This window comes from Syngnathus scovelli, chromosome 4 (assembly GCF_024217435.2).
Source record: "Syngnathus scovelli strain Florida chromosome 4, RoL_Ssco_1.2, whole genome shotgun sequence".
Classification (NCBI taxonomy): Eukaryota; Metazoa; Chordata; class Actinopteri; order Syngnathiformes; family Syngnathidae; genus Syngnathus; species Syngnathus scovelli.
This window is the reverse complement of record NC_090850.1, coordinates 6,461,908-6,489,008: the sequence shown is the minus strand read 5'-3', so window position 1 is coordinate 6,489,008 and position 27,101 is coordinate 6,461,908. Positions and strand designations below refer to the sequence as shown.

The window sequence follows — 27,101 nt, the reverse complement described above, 5'->3', positions numbered from 1 at the left end:
GACATTTTAAAAAAAGATAAAACTTTTGAGGGCGGATGTAAAATCAAGCAAGAGAATCTGTTTGCCACGCACAAGTGCAGTCCTATAGTATCTGGGGACCAAGTTGTACAAGTTAATGGAAATAATGGTGGAAAAAGGTTTTAAATTATTTTTCCCGGTCTCATTTTTCCCATCACAAAAACCTGGAATTTGATCAGGGGTGTGCAGACTTTCATATAGACTGTCTCAAAATTTTCTGCTGAGGGGATAAAGAGAATGTGACTTATCTAGGCAATTTTGTTTAGTATCATATTTATAGCTTATTGAAAGGTCCCAATGAAATATGTTCAGTTCTTAAAACTTGAATACATTTACTGCAGATGCAATATACGGCTCAGTCAGATTTCACCATCCTGCCTTTTGTTGCATAGTTAAAGTCAAAAGTCAAAGTCAAAGTCAGCTTTATTGTCAATTTCTCCACATGCCAAAGACACACAAAGAAACCGAAATTTCGTTCCCCCCTATCCCACGGTGACAAGACATGGCTCACAACAGACAAACAAGTAACAAGTATAACAAAAGCGTGCTGAATAAATAATGAATAAATAACACAACAATAAATAAATAAATAAGAGGAGCAGAAAAAAAAGGAACAAGTGCGCGTACAGCAGACATTCCCGAAAATAGCGCAACAGTGCCACACGCTACGCAGAAGGGGGTAGCGAGTTCAGGGCCCTAACAGCCTGGGGAAAGAAGCTGTTGGCAAGTCTGGTGGTGCGGGAGCGCAGGCTCCTGTACCTCTTCCCAGAGGGCAGAAGGTCAAACAAAGAGTGAGCCGGGTGACTCACATCTCTGGCAATCGAGGTTGCCTTGCGGGTGAGATGGGAGGTGTAAATGTCCTTCAGGGAGGGGAGCGAAGCACCAATAATCTTACCAGCCGTATTCACTATGCGCTGCAGGGCCTTCAAGTTCTGTTCAGTGCAGTTACCACCCCAGACAGCGATGCAACTGGTGATGACGCTCTCAATAGTGCCACGGTAGAATGTAGACAGGACTGCCTGAGGAGCACATGCACGCCTGAGCTTCCGCAGGAAGTACAGGCGGCGCTGAGCCTAAACCTTATGAAATGGTTTCGATGGATTGTCTATTATGCTGTGTTGAATGTCTTAAGGCTAGCTTCTACATACTACCCAAATGCTGTTCTTTGACTTGACCATGTTACGGAATTGCTTTTGAGTACCATTCTTATTGTTCCTAGAAATTACCAACCACAGTGTTATCCTGTGGTCTAGGGAGGATCAGATCAAAATCATATAAATTCTTGGATCTTTGGATTATTGCAAGTGTCTCCAGCTACAGCGCTGCATGGAGAGACTGAACAACAAAACTGTGTTTTGTCTCTTTCTTTTCTTTGGGTGCGGAGCGGGGGAGGGGGCTGGAATAGTGTTGTCGTCCACCAACAATTTATCCATCCATCCGTCTGTCCATCCATCCATTCTTTTTGTCTCAACGTACTGAGTGGAATCACTTCAAGAACGACTTATTGCCTTTCTCAGTTCAGTTTAGCAAAGCTGTACATTGAATTCCCCCATCCACAAATGTTTTTATTTGCATCTCTACTGGGCCATCAAAATATGTCTTTACATGGAACTAGTCTGTGGTGCAAAAAAAAAAAAAAGTTGGGGACCTCAGCCTAACAGTAACCTTTTTGGACAGAATATGCAAAAAGGCACAAATGAAACATTGATGGGGTACGGTTTGGTACGAATGCTTTTTAAAAATGATGCGTGATGTACAGAGAATCGACACTTTTAGGACCATTCACTCGTTTCTTTTATATCAAACAAATTGTTTTAGGTTATTCACCTGACATGTTTCGGCGGTTTCTTCCGCCTTCATCAGAGTGTCACAGATGTGATAGTGACGTGTCTTTATCAGCTGATGGATGAAGGCGCGGCTCACCTGTCAGATTTGACAGGTGAGCCACGCCCTCTGCTGTCCATTCACCTCTCCAGAATGCTGTTCCAGGTTGTAGAGAGCATACAGGCTCCCTCATCCCTGTTGATGGTTCTCAGGCCCCGCTTGCGGATCTCAATGGCCTCCCTGATCCAACGCTGATGTTTATTTTCTTCAGTGGGGATGACTCTGGCCTTTTCCCAGTCCATGATGTGGTTTTCTCTTTTACAGTGATCGGTTATGGCTGACTTGTAGTGCTCCTGTTCTGCTTGTAGTTTTATTGCTCTTGTTTGTCTTGTTGCCGTCTCCTTCTCACACTCCTTCTTGTGTTCTATTTTTCTTATGATGAAGTTCCTCCCTGTCTCTCCAATGTATGATTTATTGCATGATTTGCATGGAATTTCGTATATGGAATTGCATTTGTTTTCCGGGTTGACTTTGTCTTTTGGGTGGACCAGTATTTGACGGAGTGTTTTATGTGGTTTGATAGGTGTGGTTATGTTGTGTTTATTCATGGCTCTTTTGATGCGTTCCGTAATTCCTCTCACATACGGCAAAATCAGAGGGCGTGGCTCACCTGTCAAATCTGACAGGTGAGCCGCGCCTTCATCCATCAGCTGATAAAGACGCGTCACTATCACATCTGTGACACTCTGATGAAGGCGGAAGAAACCGCCGAAACATGTCAGGTGAATAACCTAAAACGATTTGTTTGATATAAAAGAAACCAGTGAAGTGATTGAATAAGGAAAAACAAAATGAACTTAGTACAATTACTTTTAGGACCAGTTTACAGCAGATTGTGAAAATAGTGAAAAGTGAAGTGCCCACTTCAGGTATGCAACGAGACCTTTCCCCAGACGGAGCAGTTCAAGTATGTTGGGGTCTTGTTTGTAAAGTAATAAGGGAGTGGGATATCAATGGGTAGATTGGTGCAACATCTAGCAACAGTGATGCAGACTGGGCTGTCATGTCACACTTCTGGACTGCACTTTCCGAGAACCACCCATACACAGTGAACAGCCAAAATGAGTTTCATCCACAAGGTCCCTGGACTCATCCTTAAGACCATATCCCACTGAGTGGCAAAGGTGTACAAGCTTTTGTGAATGGAGTGAATATAACATTTTAGTCAGGGTTCGTTCAAGTTTGCAAACGATCTCAAAGATGATTGCCAGACATTCCACAACAGTTTTAAAGATTGCAAATAGAACATGGTCAATATTTCTTGGCAACAAAAGAAACTGTTTGCAACAATTAAAACTATTGGCAAATGTCCCCAGGGAACACGCAGAACATGCTGAAGAGAACTAATGTATGTCTCTCAGTGGGCTTGGTAAAACCCTGAGGATGTCCCTGAAAGAGTTGGATGAAGTGACCACGGAGAGGGAAGTCTGGACTTCTTGCTTAAGCAACTGCCCTCATGACCCAAGCTTAGAGGCTATTACCTTTCGAAAGAACCAGTCAGGAACCTCTCAAGAACCCTAGTTGTGTACAAGGGTGCTATATGGAACCAGGGGTGATCTCTAAAACCAGAAGTGTAATACAACACTCAGAAGCATCTTGATTTTTTTAGAGTTCCAGAGCCATTATATTTTATCCCTGACCTTTAGGAATCATTATTAGAACATCACCACAGTGTTGTGCTTTTGTGAAACCTTTATCATCCATCCGTCCATCCGTCCGTCTGACAAACGGATCGTTAGCCAGTCACAGGCCATTAAAACAAATTAATACCAAATACTGTAGTTTATAAATGTGCTTTGTAATTTAAATTCCACTTAAAAATGGGTTTAGTAGATTACACATATCCAGTGAATTAGACAGTAATGCAAAATATACAGGTAACTAAGCACCAGCTTATCATTCATGCTATAACAGCTTCTGGACTGTACTAATTTTCATTGTGAGTTGTTCCCAATCACTGGTGCTTTGTCTGGCTTCTTACTTCACCTGTAAGGATATAATTATAGTTATTGTTCTTCATTTGTTCTGCAGAAGCTTAAGCAAATTTGCTGAGTGATTCATACATAACCAGACTAACTCTGATGAAGAGTATTAGCAGTGTGTGGCATCTATAGTATAGTATATATACACATGCAGACACACCCAGACAGTCCCTGAAGCTAAAAGATAGACTAAGATAATCAAACTGGCCTTGAATGGATCGTATTTTAAAAGTCTCAAAAACAATAGTGAATTAACCATCTCTCACTTCTATAAATTAATTGCGTATGTTTGTCGATATTTAGTGTTTGCAGTATTAATATGTTCTGTTAAAACAGAAGTCAGCCTGGAATTTGCATTGCGAAACATCATGTGATCAAGCCCATAAAACATGAATTGTGATGTTCAAAATGTAAACCCAAGGCCACTTTGACGTCTATTACATTCAACAGCAGGAAGCGGTGCGGCATAAAATGTTTAACTCTTTGGCTGTTTGAAAACAGTTACCGTATTTTCCGCACCATAAGGCGCTTCGGGTTAAAGGGCGCAGACTCAATTGTGGGTGGGTTTCTGTACTTATCCACACACAAGGCGCATCGCATTATAGGGCGCATGCATAGCATGACTTACAGTGAACAAAAAAAAAAAAAAAAAAAAACGTCACGGAAGTAAGACACTGACTTTGTTTGAACGAGTTCAATTGTACTTTATTCTACTATTTAACCATGTACTTTACTGTACTAACATTAGTCAATATTCATACGCAAATCTATCAAAGTCCTCTACTTCTGTATCCAAATTAAACAGTTGGGGAAGTTTGCCATTAAACATGATAAGTTCCCGCTCAGCATTGTCTCGTCGTTGTCACGTTGCTTTTTGGCAATGAATCAGGCTTTCCATAAAGCTTGAGTTGTGTCTTGTAAGCATGTCCAAATTGATCGTATTTATTCATTAATGGCGGCAGAGGGACCTCTCTATGTATTACGTACAGTCCTCTGATTGGTTTACAGCCCCGATCTACGTAAAACATAATGTCATCTGATTGGTTCATCGGGTCTATATATTACGCCTACATATTACGGGTGGCTCAGTGGAGCACTGGTTAGCACGTCGTCCTCACAGTTAGGAGGGTTCGAATCCGCCTCGGGCCCTCCCTGTGTGGAGTTTGCATGTTCTGCCCGAACTTGCATGGGTTTTCTCCGAGCACTCCGGTTTCCTCCCATATCCCCAAAACAGGCTTGGTAGGCCGATTGAGCACTCCAAATTGTCCCTAGGTGTGAGTGCAAGTGCGAATGGTTGTTGGTCTCCGTGTGTCCTGCGATTGGCTGGCAACCAGTTCAGGGTGTCCCCCGCCTACTGATAGGCTCGAGCACGGCTGTGACCCCCGTGGGGACCCCCATATAGAACACATTTCTGTGTAGAGGAAGCCACACAACAACATTTATAGATTTTGGAATTTGGACCACACAAAAGGTGCACCTTAGTGCGCATTAGTTTTTGAGAAAATTAAAGGGTTTTAAGTGTGCCTCATTATGCGAAAAATACGGTAGAATAATTCTTAATCCGAAGATAATATTCATCAGAATACCGTGTTTTGAGTCGTGGGGGCACTCAGAACATCCATCCATCCATTTTCTGAACTGCTTAGTCCCCACGGGGGTCACGGGCGTGCTGGAGCCTATCCCAACCGTCATCGGGCTGAACCGGTTGCCAGCCAACGGCAGGGCACACAGAGACAATCAACCATTTGCACTCGCACTCACACCTAGGGACAATTTGGAGTGATCAATCGGCCTACCAAGCTTGTTTTTGGGATGTGGGAGGAAACCGGAGTGCCCGGAGAAAACCCACACGGGCTCGGGGAGAACATGCAAACTCCGCACAGGGAGGGCCGGAGATGGAATCGAACCCGCACCCTCCTAACTGTGAGGCGGACGTGCTAACAAGTGCACCAACGAGCCGCCCACTCAGATCATATTACTGCAAATATTTTTTTTCTGTTGACTTCTGCTTTAATAACCCGACAAGTTCAAACAACAGGCTGAAATGCATCGTTCATCGTATGCAGCGATATGAAGTACAGTGCGCATTACAGACTTTAAAAATTGTGTTGTACAGTACCTGTGCGTCTAGCTCTATTATATGGGAAACCTTGTTCCAGCCAAAGCCCACAAAGCGCTGATCATATTCCGGACAATGTCGTTTCACTACAACATAAGGTTCAAAATCTGCCTCCCAGTCAACTTTATATGGTGTGGTAGCTGTCCTCCATTTAGCGTAGTTGGTAGGAGCGTGGCCTTTAGGCCACACATGGTACCTGCAGATACAATAACTCATGGTGAAAAAATGTGTTTAAAATTGAAAATTGCTTTACCAGGTTATCTTAACAGGTTCCTGTTGGAATAACTTTAAGTGAAGCTTTGGCCTGCCAGACCTGGAGGCCTCGCCTTTACGAGTTTATCTTTCCTTTTATCTAGGTTCTTCCTTTTTAGTGATAGGGATATCTTTTGATCCCTGTCAGCCATTTGTATCCTTCCTGTCGTTATGTTGTCTGTGTGTTTTCGTTCCCGTAAGAGGCCTTCACTAACAATGAGCAGGGCTTATTTGCATAGGTGACATGTTCTTTGTATGATTCACAGGAACTTCATTCCTTTTCATTTAGATATAGGTTTGGTTCATAGATTGTAGTTTATCAGACCTGTTTTTCTTTGTTAAGGGTTACATACAGTTAGAAGTAGTTGCATAAAAGTTATCCCATATTTACTCAATGTTTGTTTAAGGAACTGCATACCAGTTACCTCACGTTTGCTTAATGTGTGTTGAAGTGTTTAGGACAAGTTACTTATTATTATTATGTGTTAATTTACCAAGTAGATAAAGTTAGCAAAGGTCTAGTTGCATTTGTTCCACAGCAAAGCGGCAATCAACGTTCTTCAAGGTATTTGATCACAGTCGAGGACGAGTCAGCCAACTGTGAGGGAAGACGGCTGGGGACGGCCTCTGCAGGGGGTCACGAGCCAACAACGAAGTGCTAATTCACACCACACTACATTCTTTTGCTAATCAGCGTTGCTACAGACACAATCCCCCCTCCCTTAGTGTAGCAACGCCTGTGTAACCAGGGCAACCATAACATTAAAAAGAGGGGCACGTGGAGTAAGGACTCAGAACTGATGGAGGTTGTAACTGAGATTGCTTTCTCTATCATTCTCCTCGCGAGTAAACCTGTTCTGGTTGTCTTCTCCTCTTCATTCCAGTGAGTGATTTAATGTCTAATCGTATTTAGACCCAACAGTTCCTAACCTAAAGTGTTCTTTATAATATTCATTGTATTTCATTATGTTACCTTGACTTGGCATTCACAGAGTTCCTTGTGGTTGGAAGATGGACGACGGGTTACCCGTTCATGTGTGTCATTTGATTTTTGTTATCTGAGCCATTGTCGTTACTTTATGTTGTGTTTCTGTGATCTTTGATATAAATATTTATATATATTGCACCTACAACAATGGCACATTGTGGATTTATTACACTTTCCCCAGGTATAGAGAAAGCAGCTCAAAAAGTGAGTATGGTTAATCCATCTTTCATGAATCACTTTCACACAGTGGGAATAAATCCGAGATGAACACATTATGCATTTACTAGTTCCCTTAATCTAAAATCTTTGATCCCTTCTGAAACTAAGAAAGATACCCACCATCTTAGTAGACACAGGAAGCTTCAACACATCCTATAAATAAATGTCTTTGATCGCATCATATAACAGGGATGTCAAAGTCAAACACACCGAGGGCCAAAAAAACAAATTTGCTACAAGCCGAGGGCCAGACTGTTTCAATGTTTATTAAAATATATCGAAATGATTGCACGTAGCCTATTGAACCAAGACCTAACACAGTGTACATTATTTAATGATTAAATGAATATGGCAATATTTTGTTATGGCTCTGTCAGTAACTTCAAGGGAAAACATTTTCAACAGCCAAACAGCAACAAATTAAATAATTTTTAAAAACAAAATGTGTTTCTTAATATCAAGATAAATGCATAAACAAAAGTGCATGCATTATAAACTGAAAAATTATTATTGTGCTGCTCTATGATCTACCGATCACTGCTTTCAAATCGTAAAATAAAAAAATTAATCAAATCAGTTGTACTCTTTCTCATGGCTCTTATCTGCAATTTTCCCTTAGTCCATTCAACTGAAAAATAAATATAAATAAATAAAATACAAAAATGTATGGCACACACACAAAACAATACTTTCTTCAAAGAAAAATCACGTCTTGTAGAAACAAATGTAAAAATGTAACTGAATTAAAAAACGGAAAATACGCTACTGCTCTGTGATGCTCACTTGTCTGAGGCTGAGCCTGATACTTGGAGGTGTCTTATCTTTTGTACAAGTTCATCAATGTTCGGGGTTAGGCTCTGAGGCTCAAAACCCGTTTTTGATAAACTCTCCTTCTGCAAAGGGCCGGGGTGATTTTACGATCTCTTTTGCCACAATAAAGCTAGCCTTGACAGCAGCCTCGCTTTGTGATTTAGCATATGTGAACATAGCCTGTCTGGACTTAAGGCCGCGTTTTAATTCTTCCACCTTCTGTAGCTTTTGTTATTATTCCATATTCTTGTCTTTGTCTGTGTGTTTCTTAGACGTTTGATAGTGCCTTCTTAAATTAAATTCTTTCATTGCAGCCACATTTTCTCCACACAGAAGACACAGGTTTGCCTCTTACCTCCGTAAACATGTACTCTGCCTCCCACCTGGCCTGAAATCACCTGTTCTCAGCGTCCACCTTACGTTTAGCCATTTTTGAGGAGGGGGGTATCAGAAAGTTGAACTCTGCTCTGACTACTGATGAATAATGAAGCCGCTTGTGCGAGCTGCAGCGACATCGCGGGCTACCGTTGCATTGTGGGAAATGTAGTGTTGGTGCGTGCAAAACACCAGCGGGCGGCTGTGGCCTGCGGGCCGGTTCTAATAGTAATTAAATATCATCCAGGGGGCCATAGATAATCAATTCGCGGGCCGGATCTGGCCCGTGGGCCGTAACTCTGACATATGTGGTCTATAATGTCCACTCATCTACTAGGTCAAGTAAATCCGAGCTAGCATAATGCCAAGTTCTTTATGCAGAATTTATTAACAACGACCATTCAGTCTCAAAAGCAGCTGTGTGGCTTTACACTTTGCCTCAGATGACTCAAATGACTAAACAGCATGGTTCTAACAGACTTGCAAAACTGAATAGCCAAAGGAAATAAAAATACAAATCTTCAATAATTTAAATAACAATCGTACACGCAGAGTCAAATGTAAGAAACAGATTGAGTGAGGCGTGACTAATGTTGAGAATAATTCAATAAACCCTCAACAGTACATTTTGAATCTGCCTCTCTCCATTGTCTAGAACTTCTTGATTATTCCCAAACAAGGAGTGGATAAAACAACCTCAATCAAATGTTACTATTTAGTTATAATTGAATACCTGGTGCTGCTTCTGGTGCAGTGGTTTTTAACCTGGGTTTAGTCGAACCCTAGGGTTTCGGTGAGTCAGTTTCAGGGGTTCGGCAGAGCCTCCACTGCGAAGGTCTGAACACACCTGAATTATTGTGTAAATTCGTGATGACGAATATCTGAACTGGTCTCACAAAGGCAATTGCAGAAGTCACACTGATTTGCAGGTTTGTAATTTTTTTTGAGTTCATGGATTGTGTTGGTTATGTTCTTTGAACAAGGTGATGATCATGCATGGCTCATTTTGTGCACCAGTCAGAGATGGGACCAAGTCACACATGTGCAAGTCTCAAGTAAGTCTCAAGTCTTAACCTTCAAGTCTCAAGTAAGTCCCAAGTCATTTTTTTCTTGGGCATGTCAAGTCAAGTCCTTAAATAGGTCAAGTCAAGTCCAAGTCAAGTCCTTAAATAGGTCAAGTCCAAGTGAAGTCACCTTATTATTGCAATTTTAAAATCTGATCTTAGTAGTGAAAAGACAAGATATCAGTAACTTTAAGTAACCATCATTGTCCAATGTATCTAACCTGTTTAAAAAATATGACAATAATTTGGATTTGCACTGTAATTACTGATATTCAGTAAAATACACTATGGAATCAAACAAAAAAGAAATTACCCCATACAATGATTTATTGACAGCTCAATCTAAACAAATGAACGTCTGCCGACAGTGTCTGACACATTTGAGTTGCAAATATGAAAAAATAATTTGAAAAAAATCTGAAAGAAGAAACACAAAGAGCTTTAGAAACATTTTATGTTTCATCTGTAACATCTAGAGACACCGGAGCTCTATAAACTTCAATTTTCAACCTTGTCAGAAATGTCTTGTAGCATATCTCACACTGTGCTGTCCGTCTTTTGCCGTCATAAAAGTAATTGCGATAGCCAAAGGTGATGACTCGCGGTACCGCTCCCGCTCCTGCTGACATGTTTGCGTATGTCTGATATAAAGGGGCGTGATTCTCCAATAAACACGTTCGGTAGGTAGAGAGGGCACGACTGATTGATTGACAGGGTAGTGATCCAATCAAGACAACACCATTCTCAGCCTGCGCTCCTACCGTGTTATCGATATTATATATTTTTTAAATGTATTATTAATTTTATATTCAAACTGAAAACATAAACTAAATAACACTGAAGTCATTCAAGTCATCGTGTCTCAAGTCAAGTCAAGTCAAGTCAAGTCCCGAGTCTTTAACTTCCAAGTCCAAGTCGGGTCTCAAGTTTTTTTATTTTTTGTCAAGTCAAGTCACAAGTCATCAAAACAGCGACTCGAGTCCAAGTCACAGTGACTCGAGTCCCCATCTCTGGCACCAGTAATAAATAAACATTGCCGTCTTGAATTTGAATAATATAATTTGTTCACTAAAGAGGGTTTCGGTGAATGCGCATATAAAACGGGTGGGGTTTGGTACCTCCAATAAGGTTAGGAACCACTGTTCTGGTGGCATAATGATGTCCTTAGTGTTTTCTCAAAACATTTATCGTTCAAAACCAATGAAAATACTAATAGAAATGTTGAATTATGTTTGGCATTACAGTATTAATAGATTACCTCAAGTAGAGCATCCGAATTTATGTGGAACAATTCCAATTAACAGGTGTAAGGGAATTGTAGAGAAGATTTTGTCGTTGAATACTGACAACATCTTGTATTCACATTCTTATACAGTACCTGAAGGTGTAGAGTGTTCCCATGTCCAGCATGGAGAGAAGCTCTGTTTTAGATTTGGGGAAGGACAAGCGATAACGCAATGTTTCGAAAGCTGGAACCACAAGAACCTTCTTGTTATTTGCCATGTCGAATTGTGTGATAGTTTTTCTGGGCAGAGAAAATAAATAGATCAACATTGGTTGTTGCACTTGCTTTAATGCAGAATGTCATGATGTTTCACTTGCAAATGAGTGATTTCACTGAGTCATTTCACACTTACAGGTAGAATGTATAGAATTTAGTGCCATCTAACGGTGAACTCATAGAATGCAAGAACGAGAGGGGGATATTCTGTCCCAGGAACGGAAAAGGTTCGTCCATTTTACAGATGAGGCTCAACCATTGAAATTTGTCTTTACATTGACATCATTCTTTAGATGAAGTACATATTATTTCAATATATGTTTTACAATATTATTTAGACAAAAAAACATCCCCAATTTGCTCTTTTATCCATTGAAACGAACAGCCCTCATACTAGGTCTTTATGTTAAGGAGTGTCCACAAGCACTTAATGGAAGTGAGGTCATAGATGATAGCGGCCACGTGTACTTTTTCTCCTTTGGACCCAAAGGTTCAATTATTATATTTGCAACGAGGGATGATTTGTTGTTTATATTATTATTATTATTATTATTCATGTTTTAATGCTTTGTTTAGTTCTTTTTAAAACATGACAGGAATTGGTCAGTTACAAACTCCTCATACTTTGTAGAGCTGATCATCTCCATCCCCATTATTCCAGCATAAAACATTCTTACTAAAAAATCTCTTTGCCAACGTCATAGCCTTTTTGGGACATGCTGTCCATCCACCTTGTCCATTCTAGACCATCCATCGGCTCATTTGTACAAAAAAACCCATAAAACAATAAATGGTATTTGTGGGATGCCAGCTTGAGCTGTGCTTACCACGTTAGTAAAACCTCAGTTGCAGTAACCTCATATAGAGTGCTGACTGCTTAGCGGTTTCTAGTTCAGTAGTCAGTGCTCTGCACTCCCAAGCCAGTGATGGTGGCCATGTGAGATCAAGCCCGTATTTGACCAAGGGTATGACAATTTTGTATATTCACTGTACTAGTGGAGATATACGTAGCTCCACTTCATACTTTGGGAAAATTTTAAGAGTGTAGAGAGATTCTCAGACCGACAACAAATCAAAGCAGCTGTTGGAAATTCCAATTACAACGTAGTTAAGTTAAATAACACCATAGTGTTGTTCCATTATTACACAATGACGACTCGAAATAAGAATTTAACTCAAATGAACACTGTGTAACTAAGGGACTGTGAGATGACTAAGCATTTCTTAGGATATTGTGAACAGGCGGGTGTAATATAGCAGATTGGAAGTCAGCTAGTCTTACCTGAGATAATCATAGAGACCATACATTGGTAAGAAGTCCACATCTGTCAGGAAAACGTAGGGAGTGTTTGCATTCTTCAGGGCAACATTCCTCACCAGGTTGACGGGGTAGAACTGTCCCTCCTTATAAACAATATGATAGCCAACGTTCTTTCGGTTTTTCAGAACCTCTGAGGCTTGGGCATAGCGGAGGAACTGTTGAGCTTCTGCATCAGACATATATAGCGCCAGACTGATGGGCCCTTCCCAGTGCTTGCAGATGGCCTCCAGCATCTGCAACCTTCAGATGACACAAACAAAACGAAATTTTAATCAGATGGGTCATAATGCCGATAGGTTCGGTACAGTATATTAGTTAGCATGTACATATATGTAATGAATAGCCGCAACAAGGATATGAGGGTTCCGTATCTCATGATGTCAAAACAAATGCACTCTCATTGATACTTTGCGATACGAAACTACAGAAATACAAAATAATCACATGGTTTATTTGGTCTTTGCTCTATAACAATGTATATAGATATGTAGATGTATTTCAGTCGGTCAAATGTTTTATCCAGATTTTCTTGATATTCTTCTTCTAACTGTTGCAATGAAAATAAAAATGAAAAATAAAATGTCTTTATCGCAGGTACCTATCCATAGAAAGTTGAGCTACAAGAGTGACATCATTCCCATCCTCTGTGGGTGTATATTCATACTCCAGGAAGTAAAGATGGACCCTGTGAACGGTGAGTCGCTCATGGCGGAAGTCATAACACTGATCATCCTCATCCAGCTCCTCCAGAGCAGTCTGCGACTGAAGATAAATGAACTTTTGTTGAAACAGTTTCAAGTAACTGCGATCGAGTGAAAAACTTTAGAAATTGATTCACATATTCTGGGCAGACACAACATGCAACTGTTTGCCGCTCATATGAGGGAGAGTATTACAATAGTGAAGTCTACTGCAGATAAAAGCATAGAGGAGATTCTCCTGGGCTGCTTGGGGCACTCAACCAATCACTTTGAATGTTTTTCAGATGGTAGAAGGTTATTTTAGTGATAGATCTGATTATGACTGCTGAGAGTCAGATACAAATCTACCAGTACACCAAGATTTCAGAGAGGGATGCCCAATATTGTTTTTCAAGCAGATACCAATACATTCCTGTTTCACAACACAGACATTTTTTTTCATTTGTGTTTATACAGAGTTAACAGTACTTCCTGGATAACTCGATAGACATCGTCAAATATCTGCCCTTGCTCTCTCAGGATTCTCAGGAGTCCATGGTCAGAAATTATTTCTGAACTGATTTATTTTCATGTTTGTAAATATTAAGTTTCTAATTAAAGTTAATTGATACTTGGTTGGAATTTTTTTACAACTATTGAGAGGATTGTTTTATTTTTTACTCAAAGTCCATATAGTCTATATTTTCAACTGCATGATTTGGAAATCATTTGAATCAAATATCAGTAAAGTACATAAATTAATAGCAGGTGTACTTTAAATATTATTTATATGACCAGTTAAATTTTTATTTAAATTACATTTTGTTGCTATAATCAATTTATCTTGGTGGGTCACAATAATCCAGATTTCTTTTATACCAAAAAGTCAAAGTCATAGTCAAAGTCATAGTCAAAGTCTGCTTTATTTTCAATTTCTTCACATGCCAAGACACACAAAGAGATCGAAATTACGTTCCCACTATCCCACAGTGACAAGACATAGTTCACAATGTACATACAAGTAAACACAATAAAATAAAACAAGAAGGCACAAACATGAATAAATAAGAGTGATGAATAAATAATAAATAAACAAATAACACAACAAATAAGTACAGGACGCTACGCAGAAGGGGGAAGAGAGTTCAGGATCCTAACAGCCTGGAGAATGAAGCTGTTGGTGAGTCTGGCGGCGCGGGAGCGCAGGCTCCTATACCTCTTCCCAGTGGGTAGAAGATCAAACAAAGAGTGAGCGGGGTGACTCACATCACTCACAATCGTGGTCGCCTTGCGGGTGAGATGGGAGGTGTAAATGCCCTTCAGGGAGGGGAGTGAAGCACCAATAACCTTACCAGCCGTGTTCACTATGCGCTGCAGGGCCATCATGTTCTAAAAGTTATATTCAGTGCAGCTACCACCCCAGCAGGGACGTGCACTCATAGGAGGCAGGTGAGGCAGTGCCTCACCTTGCCACCAGGGGCCGTAAACGGCTCAACATGGTTTCCTCAGCTGTCACCATAAGTTGTTAAAAATGAATAATATAATAAAACATAATATATCTGTCCTGTGGTCTATGATTTTAATGCAATTTTGGTGTGTTTTCTATACATCTCGATCATTTTCATCGTCAAAATAGCTGTACTTCTTGTTCAAATAACAACGGGAGACGAGAATCATGGAGGCTGCGGCAGTGACAGGTAGTGCCTCTCAGGGCGTGCGTGTGAGAGTGTGCACCACTCACACACACACTGTAGTGAGCGCGTGAAAAACGGCGCGTGCTTGCAGTCAGCGGGAAAAGGCGCGTGTCTTGAGGCAGCCAGTACCTGTGCCACAAAGATGGGGCGATAGTGAGCCTGCAGCTAATTGTTCACGACTCGTTAATCACGACACGAGTAAATGCGAGAGTAAATTAAAAAGAAGAAAAACAACAACAAAGTCATCGAGATCTTCGTCCAGAAGGACAGGAGAATGGACTTCATTTACAAGTTGTCACGGTCGGGTGGAGCATGGAGCAGGACGACCAAGTGCAGCTTGGACCAGGGTTTATTGGTGAACTCAAAAAAGGCAAACTAACAGACTCGGCAACTGACATGACCTAACAAAACCTAACAACGAGACTGACCAAAAAGACGTGAAACAAAAAGACAGGGTGACATTACCAATGACAGGAACCAGGATCCAAAAAAAACATCATGACATGAACACACAACGTAAATCCAACACCGAACGACGACAACAAATGATCCGACCGGGAGTGAGGGGCAGACAGGCCTTATATACACGACAGGTAACGAGAGGCAGGTGGGAATAATCACAATGATCATGGGCACACAGGAGGGGAGGGGCGAGCACACAGACAGAAACCAAGACAACAGACACATAGTGGAGCAGTTGGGGACGAGACGTGACACAAGTAAAGGTAAGAATACTGCAGTGGTGTGTTTAAATGTACAGTGGTGTGTTTAAAATGTTATTAAATTTAATCAAGAATGGGATAACAACCATGTATGCTTGTAAATCTGACTTGTGAGTCAGTGCCTCAGCGTCATACAGTACATTTGTAAATCTGACTCTGAGTCAGTGCCTCACTAACCCCAACCCTCACCGCACGTCACTGCACCCCAGACAAGCGATACAACTGGAGAGGATGCTCTCAATGGTGCCATGGTAGAATGTAGTCGGAGGAGCACTTGCTCGCCTGAGTTTCCGCAGGAAGTACAGGCGGCGCTGAGCTTTCTTCGCCAGTGACGCGGTGTTGGCGGACCAGGAGAGGTCCTCACTGATGTGCACGCCCAGGAATCTGGTGCTGCTCACCTTCTCCTCCACAGCACTGTCGATGGTCAGCGGCAGGTGGTGGGCGTGACCCTTCCGGAAGTCAACAACAATTTCCTTGGTCATGTTGACGTTCAGCAGGAGGTTGTTGTCCCTGCACCATGCGGTCAGAAGGTCAACCTCCAACCTGTACTGAGTCTCGTCGCCCTTGGTGATGAGACCCACCAGAGTCGTGCCGTCAGCAAACTTCACTATGCAGTTGTCGCTGTAGGACGCAGTGCAGTCATGCGTCAGCAGGGTGAAGAGCAGCGGACTGAGCACACAGCCCTGTGCTCAGGGTGATGCTGGCGGAGATTTTGTCGCCAACACGTACCACCTGAGGCCTCTGACAGAGGAAGTCCAGTAGCCAGTTGCAGAGGTAGGTACTGAGGCCCAGCTTGTCGAGTTTGCAGATGAGTCTTTGTGGCACAATGGTGTTGAAGGCAGAACTGAAGTCCACAAACAGCAATCTCACATACAAGTCCCTACTCTCCAGGTGGGAGAGGGCCGAGTGGAGGACAGAGCAGATGGCATCCTCAGAGGACCGTTTGGCTTGGTACACAAACTGGAAGGGGTCTATGGTGGGGGGGAGAATGGATCTGATGTGCTCCATGACAAGCCGCTCAAAGCACTTTATGATGATGGGCGTCAGTGCCACGGGGCGGTAGTCATTAAAGCAGGACGGAGCAGGCTTCTTCGGCACAGGTACGATGGTGGCAGCCTTGAAACACGAAGGGACGATGGCCTGCTGCAGGGAAATGTTAAAGATGTCCGTGAAGACACCCGTCAGCTCCCCAGCGCAGTCCTTCAGCGCTCAACCTGAGATGTTGTCAGGGCCTGCCGCCTTACGGGTGTTGATAGCGGCAGGCCCATGGAAAACAACTTCCGGACGGCTTCTCTGGTCCACCATCCAAAGTCTCAGAATGGAGAAGCAGTGCATCGTTAACACTGTGTGTAGTGGAGATGGAATGCTGCTGACCTCGACTCGGGACGTCGTGGGTTGGTGGGGAAAATACTTAGAGGACCTGCTCAATTCCACTGACACACCTTTCATTGAGGCAGCACAGCCTGGAGACTCTCGAGTGGACTTTCTGTGGTTGAAATCACTGAGGTGGTTCTAAAGGTCCTCAGTGGCCCCAGGGGTGAATGAGATCCACCCGGAGTTCCTAAAGGCTCTGGATGTTGTGGGGCTGTCCTGGCTGACACGCCTCTGCAACATAGCGTGGACATCGGGGACAGTGCCTTATTATTGGTTGATCGGGGTGGTGGTTCCTTTCTTTAAGAAAGAATACCGACCGCAGAGTGTGTTCCAACTACAGAGGAATCACACTCCTCAGCCTACCCGGTAAGGTCTATTCACGAGTGGTGGAGAAGAGGGTCCGTCAGGAGGTAGAATCTCGGATACTTTGTATCGTATCAGTATTGGCGATATTGGCACCAGTAATTACTTGGTATCGATCGATACCAAAATCACAGGTATCGCACAGCTCTATTTGAAACTGTTAGTTGTGCATGAGATCACTTATGTTTGAACTTCCTCACATTTTTATTTATTCATCTTCTTTTCATCATATGTGAATTCAACAATTTGGGATTTATAACATTCCTTTTTCTAATCCTATTCCGTGTCAGATAGTATTTCTTAAAACAGTTAAGTGCACTATTACATTGATCATTTGTTTAAACATGAAAAAGTTAGGAAACTGTCACGTGCCCGCTCCTCCAGTACTCTTGTCAGCGCCCTGCCGCTACGCCGGGGTGTCAATCATGAATTGTAAATTGTTATTTATATTATAGTTATTTGATATATAGTTTATATATATGTAGTTATATAGGCCTGTGGAATAACTGGAACCGCAATTGACGATGAGTCTGACGTCAGCGCCACATGTTTTTCCGGAGTCAGCAGCGGCATTGTTTACACAGAGGATGAAGATTTTGATGGATTTAATGATTTGGAATAACACGGATGGTTTGATAAAATAGTTATTTGAAATATAGTTTATATATTGTTATATAGACCTGAGGAAAAACTGGAACCGCAACTGACGATGAATCTGGCGTCAGCGCCGCATGTACTTCTGGAGTCAGCAGCGGTGTTGTTTACACAGAGGATGAAGATGTTGATGGATTTAATTATTTGGAGTGACGCGGATGGTTTGATAAGATTGTTATTCATGTGATAGTTATTTAATATATAGTTTATATATAGTTATATAGGCCTGCGGAATAACTGGAACCGCAACTGACGATGAGTCCGACGACAGCGCTGCATGCACTTCCGGAGTCAACAGTGGCGTTGTTTACACAGAAGACGAAGATTTCGATGGATTTAATGATTTGGAGTGACACGGATGGTTTGATAAACGTGTTATTTCTGTTACAGTTATTTGAATAACTGTTAACGTTACGTCAGGCACGTTCTCAGTTCCTCATTTGGCTGGTGCGACTTGTACTCCGGAGCGATTTATAGTCCGGAAAATACGGTACATTTATTGTGATCAGTTTATATGCATAATACACTAAAATTAATGTTAAAGTGAGTGTGTTGTTGACATTGCACAAACTTTACCTTAAATATCTTAGCTTGTTCATAATATATTTAGTAAAATGGAAATTCATTTGAAGAAAATTGTGGACTTATGATTAGTTCTATGTAAATTTGCAATGAGTTGTACTGGTCTGGCCCACTTGAGATCAGATTATGCTGTAACCAAAATGAGTTTGACACCCTTGCTCTACGCACATCGTTCACAGACACACACGTACTAATCAGCGCTCATTGCACATCACCGACACCTGCTCCCGGCTCATTATCTCCACTACTTAAGCGCAGCTCTCAAGATGCACATTGTCAGTCTGTCTGTGATGCTGCCTGTTTGCTCACTGGTTGTTCTCCGACAGACTCCCGTTGCCGACCTTGCCCATCTGTTTGCCCGACCATTCCTGAACACTGACCCACTGCCTATCCCTGACCACCTCTCTGCCTTACATCCTGCTTGCCTGTCTGATCGTTCCGCTCCGAACTCTTTCTGGTCTGACCTCTTACCTGTCCCCGACCACGAACTTGCCTTGTCCTTGTCTGGCTCAGCGTCGCTCGACGCCTGCTTGCCTATCAGCTCGTCTGCCTGCCCGCTTGCTCTCACTCCGCAAGCCACCAGCTGTGTTCCGGCACCAGTCATCGGCTAGCCTTGCTGCTGCTACACCTGCTCGACCAGCACTCCAGCCTCCCACTCCCCTTTTCCCTCTATTCAAAAAACAAAGTCTCATGCTGCACTTAATTGCTCTGCCTGGTCTGTCACAGAAACCTCTCTCCCCCATGGAATATAATGTGAAATTAATGTGAAATAATTTACAGGTAGACGTTTTTCATTACTGAAATATGTCCCAAAACATTTAGGACATTTACTGAAGCATGTACTCTACTCGCTAAAATGGCACTGTGTGTGTGTGTGTACATGTACATAAGTGTGTTTATTTAACCTGGATGCTCTGTGGACTAGCTTGACTCGAGCAGCCAAATAGCTCCCGCCGCAACAAGTTCCCATCATACTCCAGGAAGGTCAGGTAAAGGTTCCAGAAAAACTCCACATGCTTATTCTTCACACGAAGCTTCTTTGGAGAGTTCCAGTGGATTACCTACAAGCACAGATTCATGCTATTGGTCCTTAGGTACTAAATAGGTCAAACTGACACGTCTTTGAAAACAGTGTCTGGAAGAAAATTACATACAATGACCCAAAACATCGCAGGAGGGTTTCAGAGAATATCTGCCTTTTGGAAAGGAAATGTTAAATGAGTGTACTGTAACGACATTCACAAGCTTAGCCAATTATTAAAACTAATTAATTGAAATAATCATTAGATGCACCCCTAAATGACTGTGTTAAAAATCATAAAAGATGTTGTGATATATATTGAGATATATAATATTATTTGTGTCATTATTTTTAGACACATTGGGCTCTATTTTTTCGAGATGAAAATACTAGCAGATCCTAATTTAATGTCAAGCACAAGGCTCACTGCACGTTTGCCAATTCGGTAGACCTGTCTGTAAAAAACAGTGGGTCGAGTGACAATTATGAAAAAAAAAATCTATTTTACACCTCCCCAGATCACTGGTGCAAGATAGGCCGATGGTCGAACAGGATTTTATTAAATTTGACTGGGGCACAGGCAGATACTGAGCTCTGCGGATATATCAGTCGTGAGCAGCTACCATGGTTCACATTATCAAGCAGTGACAATGCTTTACTTACGCATGGATCGTTATAATTTTGCATCGTCCTTTTGCACCCAATTTTGAAACTCAATTTTGTGTGAGCATACCTTGAGGTCAGAAACCTCAGTGTAGCACAGTTCAGAGCGGGTGTGATCAGACAGCTGAACATTCCAGAAGCAGGGCAACTGGTAGACCAAGGCTGGGTACTGCTTTATGAATGCATTGAAGATATCCTAAAAGCACAAGACTGTCTAAATATTATAGGTCTTTTTTGTTTACATATGATTAGCTTCTAAAATCGGACTAAAGAATACATTTTTGAACTACAGAAGCCTTTCTCACCTGATCAGCCAGAGATGTACTGAGCATACTCATTAACTCTCTCTCTGCTGTTAGACGCCACATCTGCGGCCATCCAATTTGTCGCAATCGCTCCAGGTATAGGAGAATTACACCTAATTTTGCATTAAAATCAAAAGGAAATAAAACTTTAAAGACATAATTTTAGGGATGGCTGGATAACTAATTGTTTATAATCAACATCTGTAAGTGTTCAGCACTGTAGGTGCAACATCCAACCTGATATTGATAGAAGCAAACTGCTATCTTGTGTCAGAATCCTACCTGTGTTGAAGCCTCGGCCAAGTGCAGGCCACGGTCCATGATTTTTCCACAGATTTCCAAGGTACCAATCACTCTGGTTCTCCACAAGACCAATGACCTGTTTGTCTGAGAATATATAAAACAAGATATAATCAACCAAACATGCTACAGACAGAGAGGCAGATTAACTGTTATACTGTTATCCATCCATCCATCTTCTTCTGCTTATCCGGGGTTGGGTCGCGGGGGCAGCAGCTTCAGGAGGGACTCCCAGACTTCCCTCTCCCCAGCCACTTCATCCAGCTCATCCCGGGGGATCCCAAGGCATTCCCAGGCCAGCTGAGAGACATAGTCTCTCCAGCGCGTCCTGGGTCGTCCCCGGGGTCTCCTACCGGTGGGACATGCCCGGAACACCTCCCCAGGTAGGCATCCAGGAGGCATCCTGATGAGATGCCTGAACCACCTCATCTGGCTCCTCTAAACGTGGAGGAGGAGCGACTCTACTCCAAGTCTCTCCCGGATGACCGAATTCTTACCCTATCTCTAAGGGAGAGCCCGGAAAACCTCAAAACTCATTTCGGCCGCTTGTATCCGGGATCTCGTTCTTTCGGTCACGACCCATAGCTCGTGACCATAGGTGAGGGTAGGAGCATAAATCGACCGGTAAATTGAGAGCTTTGCCTTTTGGCTCAGCTCTCTCTTTACCACGACGGACCGGCACAGAGTCCGCATTACTGCCGACGCTGCACCGATCCGCCTGTCGATCTCGCACTCCATCCTCCGCTCACTCGTGAACAAGACCCCAAGATACTTGAATTCCTCCACTTGGGGCAGGATCTCATCCCCGATCCGGAGAGGGCATTCCACCCTTTTCCGATCGAGGACCATGGAGTCGGATTTGGAGGTGCTGACCCTCATCCCGACCGCTTCACACTCGGCTGCGAACCGCTCCAGTGAGAGCTGGAGATCACGGCCTGAAGAAGCCAACAGCACCACGTCGTCTGTAAAAAGCAGAGACGCGATGCTGAGGTCCCCAAACCGGACCCCCTCAACGCCTCGGCTGCGCCTAGAAATTCTGTCCATAAAAATTAAGGAACAGAATCGGTGACAAAGAGCAGCCTTGGTGGACTCCAACCATCACTGGGAACGAATCTGACTTACTGCCGGAAATGCGGACCAAACTCTGGCATCGGTGATACAGGGATCGAACTGCCCTTATCAGTTGGCTCGGCACCCCGTACTCCCGAAGCACCCTCCACAGAACCTCCCGAGGTACACGGTCGAACGCCTTCTCCAAGTCCACAAAACACATGTGGACTGGTTGGGCGAACTCCCATGCACCCTCGAGGATCCTGCTGAGGGTGTAGAGCTGGTCCACTGTTCCACGGCCAGGACGAAAGCCACACTGCTCCTCCTGAATCCGAGGTTCGACCTCCCAACGGACCTTCCTCTCCAGCACCCCTGAATAGACCTTACCAGGGTGGCTGAGGAGTGTGATTCCCCTGTAATTGGAACACACCCTCCGGTCCCCCTTCTTAAAGAGGGGAACCACCACCCCAGTCTGCCAATCCAGAGGCACTGTCCCCGATGTCCACGCAATGTTGTAGAGGCGTGGGCCATGACAGCCCCACAACATCCAGAGCCCTTAAGAACTCCGGGCGGATCTCATCCAACCCCGGGGTCTTGCCACCGAGGAGTTTTTTAACTACCTCAGTGACTTTGACCCCAGAGATTGGAGAGTCCGCCTCAGAGTCCCCAGGCCCTGCTTCCACAATGGAAGGCGTGTAGGTGGAATTGAGGAGGTCTTCGAAGTATTCTCCCCACCGACTCACGACATCCCGAGTCGAGGTCAGCAGCACGCCATCCCCACTGTAAACAGTGTTGACGTTGCACTGCTTCCCCCTCCTGAGACGCCGGTCGATGGACCAGAATTTCCTCAAAGCCGTCTGGAAGTCATTCTCCATTGCCTCGCCAAACTCCTCCCACGCCCGGGTTTTTGCCTCAGCAACCCCCGAAGCCGCGTTTCGCTTGGCCATCCGGTACCTGTCAGCTGCCTCCGGAGTCCCGCAGGCCAAAACGGCCCGATAGGACTCCTTCTTCAGCTTGACAGCATCCCTTACCCCCGGTGTCCACCAGCGGGTTCGGGGATTGCCGCCACGACAGGCACCAACGACCTTACGGCCACAGCTCCGGTCGGCCGCCTCAACAATGGAGGCACGGAACATGGTCCACTCGGACTCAAGGTCCCCCGCCTCCCCCGGGACGTGGGAAAAGCTCTGCCGAGGTGGGAGTTGAAGCTCTTCCTGACAGGGGATTCTGCCAGACGTTCCCAGCAGACCCTCACAGAGCGTTTGGGTCTGCCAGGTCGGACCGGCATCTTCCCCCACCATCGGAGCCAACCCACCACCAGGTGGTGATCAGTTGACAGCTCCGCCCCTCTCTTCGCCCGAGTGTCCAAAACATGCGGCCGCAAATCCGATGACACGACTACAAAGTCGATCAGCGAACTACAGCCTAGGGTGTCCTCGTGCCAAGTGCACACATGGACACCCTTATGTTTGAACATGGTGTTCATTATAGAAAATCCGTGTCGAGCGGAAAAGTCCAATAATAGAACACCGGTCGGGTTCAGATCGGGGAGGCCGTTCCTCCCAATCACGCCCTTCCAGGTCTCACTGTCATTGCCCACGTGAGCATTGAAGTCACCCAGTAGAACGTCCCCAGAAGGAGCGCTCTTCAGCACTCCCTCCGGGGACTCCAAAAAGGGAGGGTACTCTGAGCTGCCGTTCGGTGCATAGACACAAACAACAGTCAGGACCCGTCCCCCCACCCGAAGGTGGAGGGAGGCTACCCTCTCGTTCTCCGGGCTGAACCCCAATGTGCAGGCGCCCAGCCGGGGGTAACAAGTATACCCACACCTGCTCGACGCCTCTCGAGAGAGCTTGTACCGGAATCCAAACTGTGCGTGGAGGCAAGTCGGACTATGTCTAGTCGGAACTTTTCTGCCTTGCACATCAGCTCGGGCTCCTTTCCAGCCAGAGAGGTGACATTCCATGTCCCAAGAGCCAGCTTCTGCAGCCGGGGATCAGACCGCCAAGGTCCCTGACTTTGGCCGCCGCCCAGCTTACACTGCGCCCGACCCCTTTGGCCCCTCCCACAGGTAGTGAGCCCATGGGAAGGGGGGCCCACGTTTCCTTTTCGGCCTGTGCCCGGCAGGGCCCCATGGGCGAAGGCCCGGCCACCAGACGCTCGCCTTCGAGCCCCGCCTCCAGGCCTGGCTCCAGAGGGGGACCCCGGTGACCCGCGTCCGGGCGAGGGAAAACTAGATCCAATTTTCTTAATCGTGATGAGGGGCTTTGTGAGCTGTGCTTTGTCTGGCCCCTCACCTAGGACCCGTTTGCCATGGGTGACCCTACCAGGGGCATGAAGCCCCCGACAACATGGCTCCTAGGATCATAGGGGCACGCAAACCCCTCCACCACGATAAGGTGACGACTCACGGAGGGGGTTATACTGTTATACTGTTATATTTTCTTGGTTGTTCATCAGTTTTTTTTAAGTTTAACACCTCAATAAAAACACTGGTGGAAAAGTAAACTAGTTGATTATTCAATGAACTTAAGTAAGTATCTGTCTGTCTGTCTGTCCGTCCGTCCGTCCGTCCGTCCGTCCGTCCGTCTGCCTTGTATCGTAATATTGAATTGTGAGGTAGCTGTACCCCTGCTGAGCAGTGTGTGTGAATCACGCGCATTCTATTGTTTTGAAACAACAGATGAATTGGTGAATTGGTTGGTGACAAAAAATAAAATAACAAAAATTTATTGCACAGCAGTATCACAGCTACCCCTGTAAGATGTGTTTTGACACCACTGGTGGCTTTAGAAACACATACGTGGTCATGTGCACACACACGCACATACGCACATGCACACGCACATGCACACACACACACGCAGGCACGCACACACACACACTCACACACGCACACACACACACACACACGCACACACGCACACAGACACTTCAAGTTTCAGGTTTCATTTTCCGCATTCTCTGATTAATCTTATGCATCACACATGAATAATAGCATAATAGACTTCTATGCAATAACAATGCTCAAAAATTATAATTTAGATTTTTAATTAGAACTATTTTGACTTTCTACATTTATAGTCCTATTTATTCACAAAGATCTTATAATGGTTATTATAGTGGCCTTCAAAAATTTTACCAAAAATTACTAGGTGTAGTACCGTAGAATATAGGATGACCACTAATCGCAGTGTTTTTATTTATCATGCTTGCTATATTTCTAATGCCAAGCTATATAAAAAGTATTCACTTTGGTCAATAGGTGGAAGCACAAGAACACATTTCCGCCTACCTGACGCTGAAGCAGAGTACACGCTCACAGGCCACTAGTCTCGTCTCATAAACATTTAATTACGACGTTCCTACCTCCTTACTCCTAAAAACATGGAATGCGACGCAGAAGTTGTGTAGAAATCTCTAGCTCTCCGAAAATTGGCGTGTACCAGGTGGACCGTAAATGATGCTATTTTTTGGTCAAACATACATATTCTGCTGAGTGTTTATTCTATTTGGGCAGTACTTGATACCAAAGGATTTGACTACACTGGCTTCTGGTTACAATACTGAACCACACCTGTTTGTAAGGTTTGCAGCAATTTGGTTGCTATTTCTCAGAAGCACTTGATGATATAAAGAAAATAAAAAATGTTTTAGTTCTTCACAGTTTTTTATTTTTGCATTCAATGCAACACATAATTATTTATGAGTCATTCCAAATATGCATTGCGCAAATTGGGTGTGGACGGGGTAACAATGTGGCTATTTGACTTTAATTTAATCCCACTCGAAACATGAAGCATAAAGTGGACATTTGTGATGATGGTAATCACTGACGCGCAGACCTTTCATTTGTGACACACGTCAAAGATTGACGTAATCCCTAGTAGATATCTCATATAACAACATCGAGGAGTGACAGAAATGTCTTATCATCTCGTTACTCCAAAACATTCTACCTCCTCCTGCCTCCCTCCTTTGTCAATCTTTTCCCTTCTTGCATGAAAACAGAAGAGGGAGGAAGGAGGACCAAGGAAGCAGCAATTACTTAAAGACAAACAAGATGAGACGGAGACAGAGGGAGAGTGAGAGAGAGAAAGAAAGAAAGAAAGAAAGAAAGAAAGAAAGAAAGAAAGAAAGAAAGAAAGAAAGAAAGAAAGAAAGAAAGAAACACGGAGGGAAAGAGAAAGGGGGTGGGGAGCAACAGAGAGATGAGCCAGCAAGCAAATGAAGTGCGTTTCATTTGTGTGACTTGTTTCGCCATCAGCGGCATGGTGGCGCACTGGTTTAGCACGTCCACCTCACAGTTAGAAGGATTTGATTTTGGCCCTCCCTGTGTGGAGTTTCCATGTTCTCCCAGTTCCCGCGTGGGTTTTCTCCAGGCACTCCGGTTTCCTCCCACATCCCAAAAACAGGTTTGGTAGGCCGATTGAGCACTCCAAATTGCCCCTAAGTGTGAGTGCGGATGGTTGTTCGCCTTTGTGTGCCCTGCGATTGGCTGGCAACCGGTTCAGGGTGTCCCCCGCCTACTGCCTGAAGACTGCTATGATAGGCTCCAGTACGCTCGCGGCCCCTGTGGGGACAAGCGGTATAGAAAATGGATAGATGGATGGCTAACTCTCCCATGTTCCTTGGAAGACGTTATATTAAATTGTCTTCAAAATATCGTTTAGTAAATCAAGTTTTAACCTTAAGTGCAGGCCGAATTCTCGCCGTATTTGTGAGTTCACAAAAAAAAAAAAAACATTTCATCTTGATCTTGTGTTTGGGGGTAGGTTTTGTATATTTGTATTTTTGTATAAAAATGCAAAATGGCTTACCTGTGAACTTCCTGAAAATACCCCAGAGCTCAGCAATATCAGTGGCAAATGTGATGTCTGTATCCAAGACAATGATCTTTGACAGATCATGTGGCAGGGCTTTGGTTAGAGTCAGCTTCATCAAGCCGTTAATACCTGAGTAATGAGTGTTTGGTATCCATGATACTTCCGACTGAAACATCCATCCATCCATCCCATCCATCCATTTTCTGAACCGCTTAGTCCCCACGGGGGTCGCGGGCGTGCTGGAGCCTATCCCAGCCGTCATCGGGCAGTCCCCGCCTACTGAACCGGTTGCCAGCCAATCGCAGGGCACACAGAGACAGACAACCATTCACAC

General features: G+C 44.0%; 1 protein-coding gene across 1 annotated transcript in view; it reads right to left on the bottom strand.

Annotated features, from left to right (window-relative positions):
• Positions 1 to 5,723: 5,723 nt before the first annotated feature.
• The window catches only part of LOC125966807 (xylosyl- and glucuronyltransferase LARGE2s), a 194,593-nt gene continuing 173,215 nt past the window's right edge, over positions 5,724 to 27,101 (bottom strand). The window contains exons 7-15 of the mRNA XM_049717268.2: positions 26,762 to 26,933; positions 20,874 to 20,978; positions 20,592 to 20,704; positions 20,357 to 20,482; positions 19,508 to 19,663; positions 13,132 to 13,295; positions 12,495 to 12,773; positions 11,090 to 11,236; positions 5,724 to 6,199 (exon numbers count right to left, since the gene is read on the bottom strand). Coding sequence (XP_049573225.2) covers positions 5,938 to 6,199; positions 11,090 to 11,236; positions 12,495 to 12,773; positions 13,132 to 13,295; positions 19,508 to 19,663; positions 20,357 to 20,482; positions 20,592 to 20,704; positions 20,874 to 20,978; positions 26,762 to 26,933 — 1,524 coding nt within the window. The 3' untranslated portion in view covers positions 5,724 to 5,937. The remainder of the gene's footprint in view (positions 6,200 to 11,089; positions 11,237 to 12,494; positions 12,774 to 13,131; positions 13,296 to 19,507; positions 19,664 to 20,356; positions 20,483 to 20,591; positions 20,705 to 20,873; positions 20,979 to 26,761; positions 26,934 to 27,101) is intronic.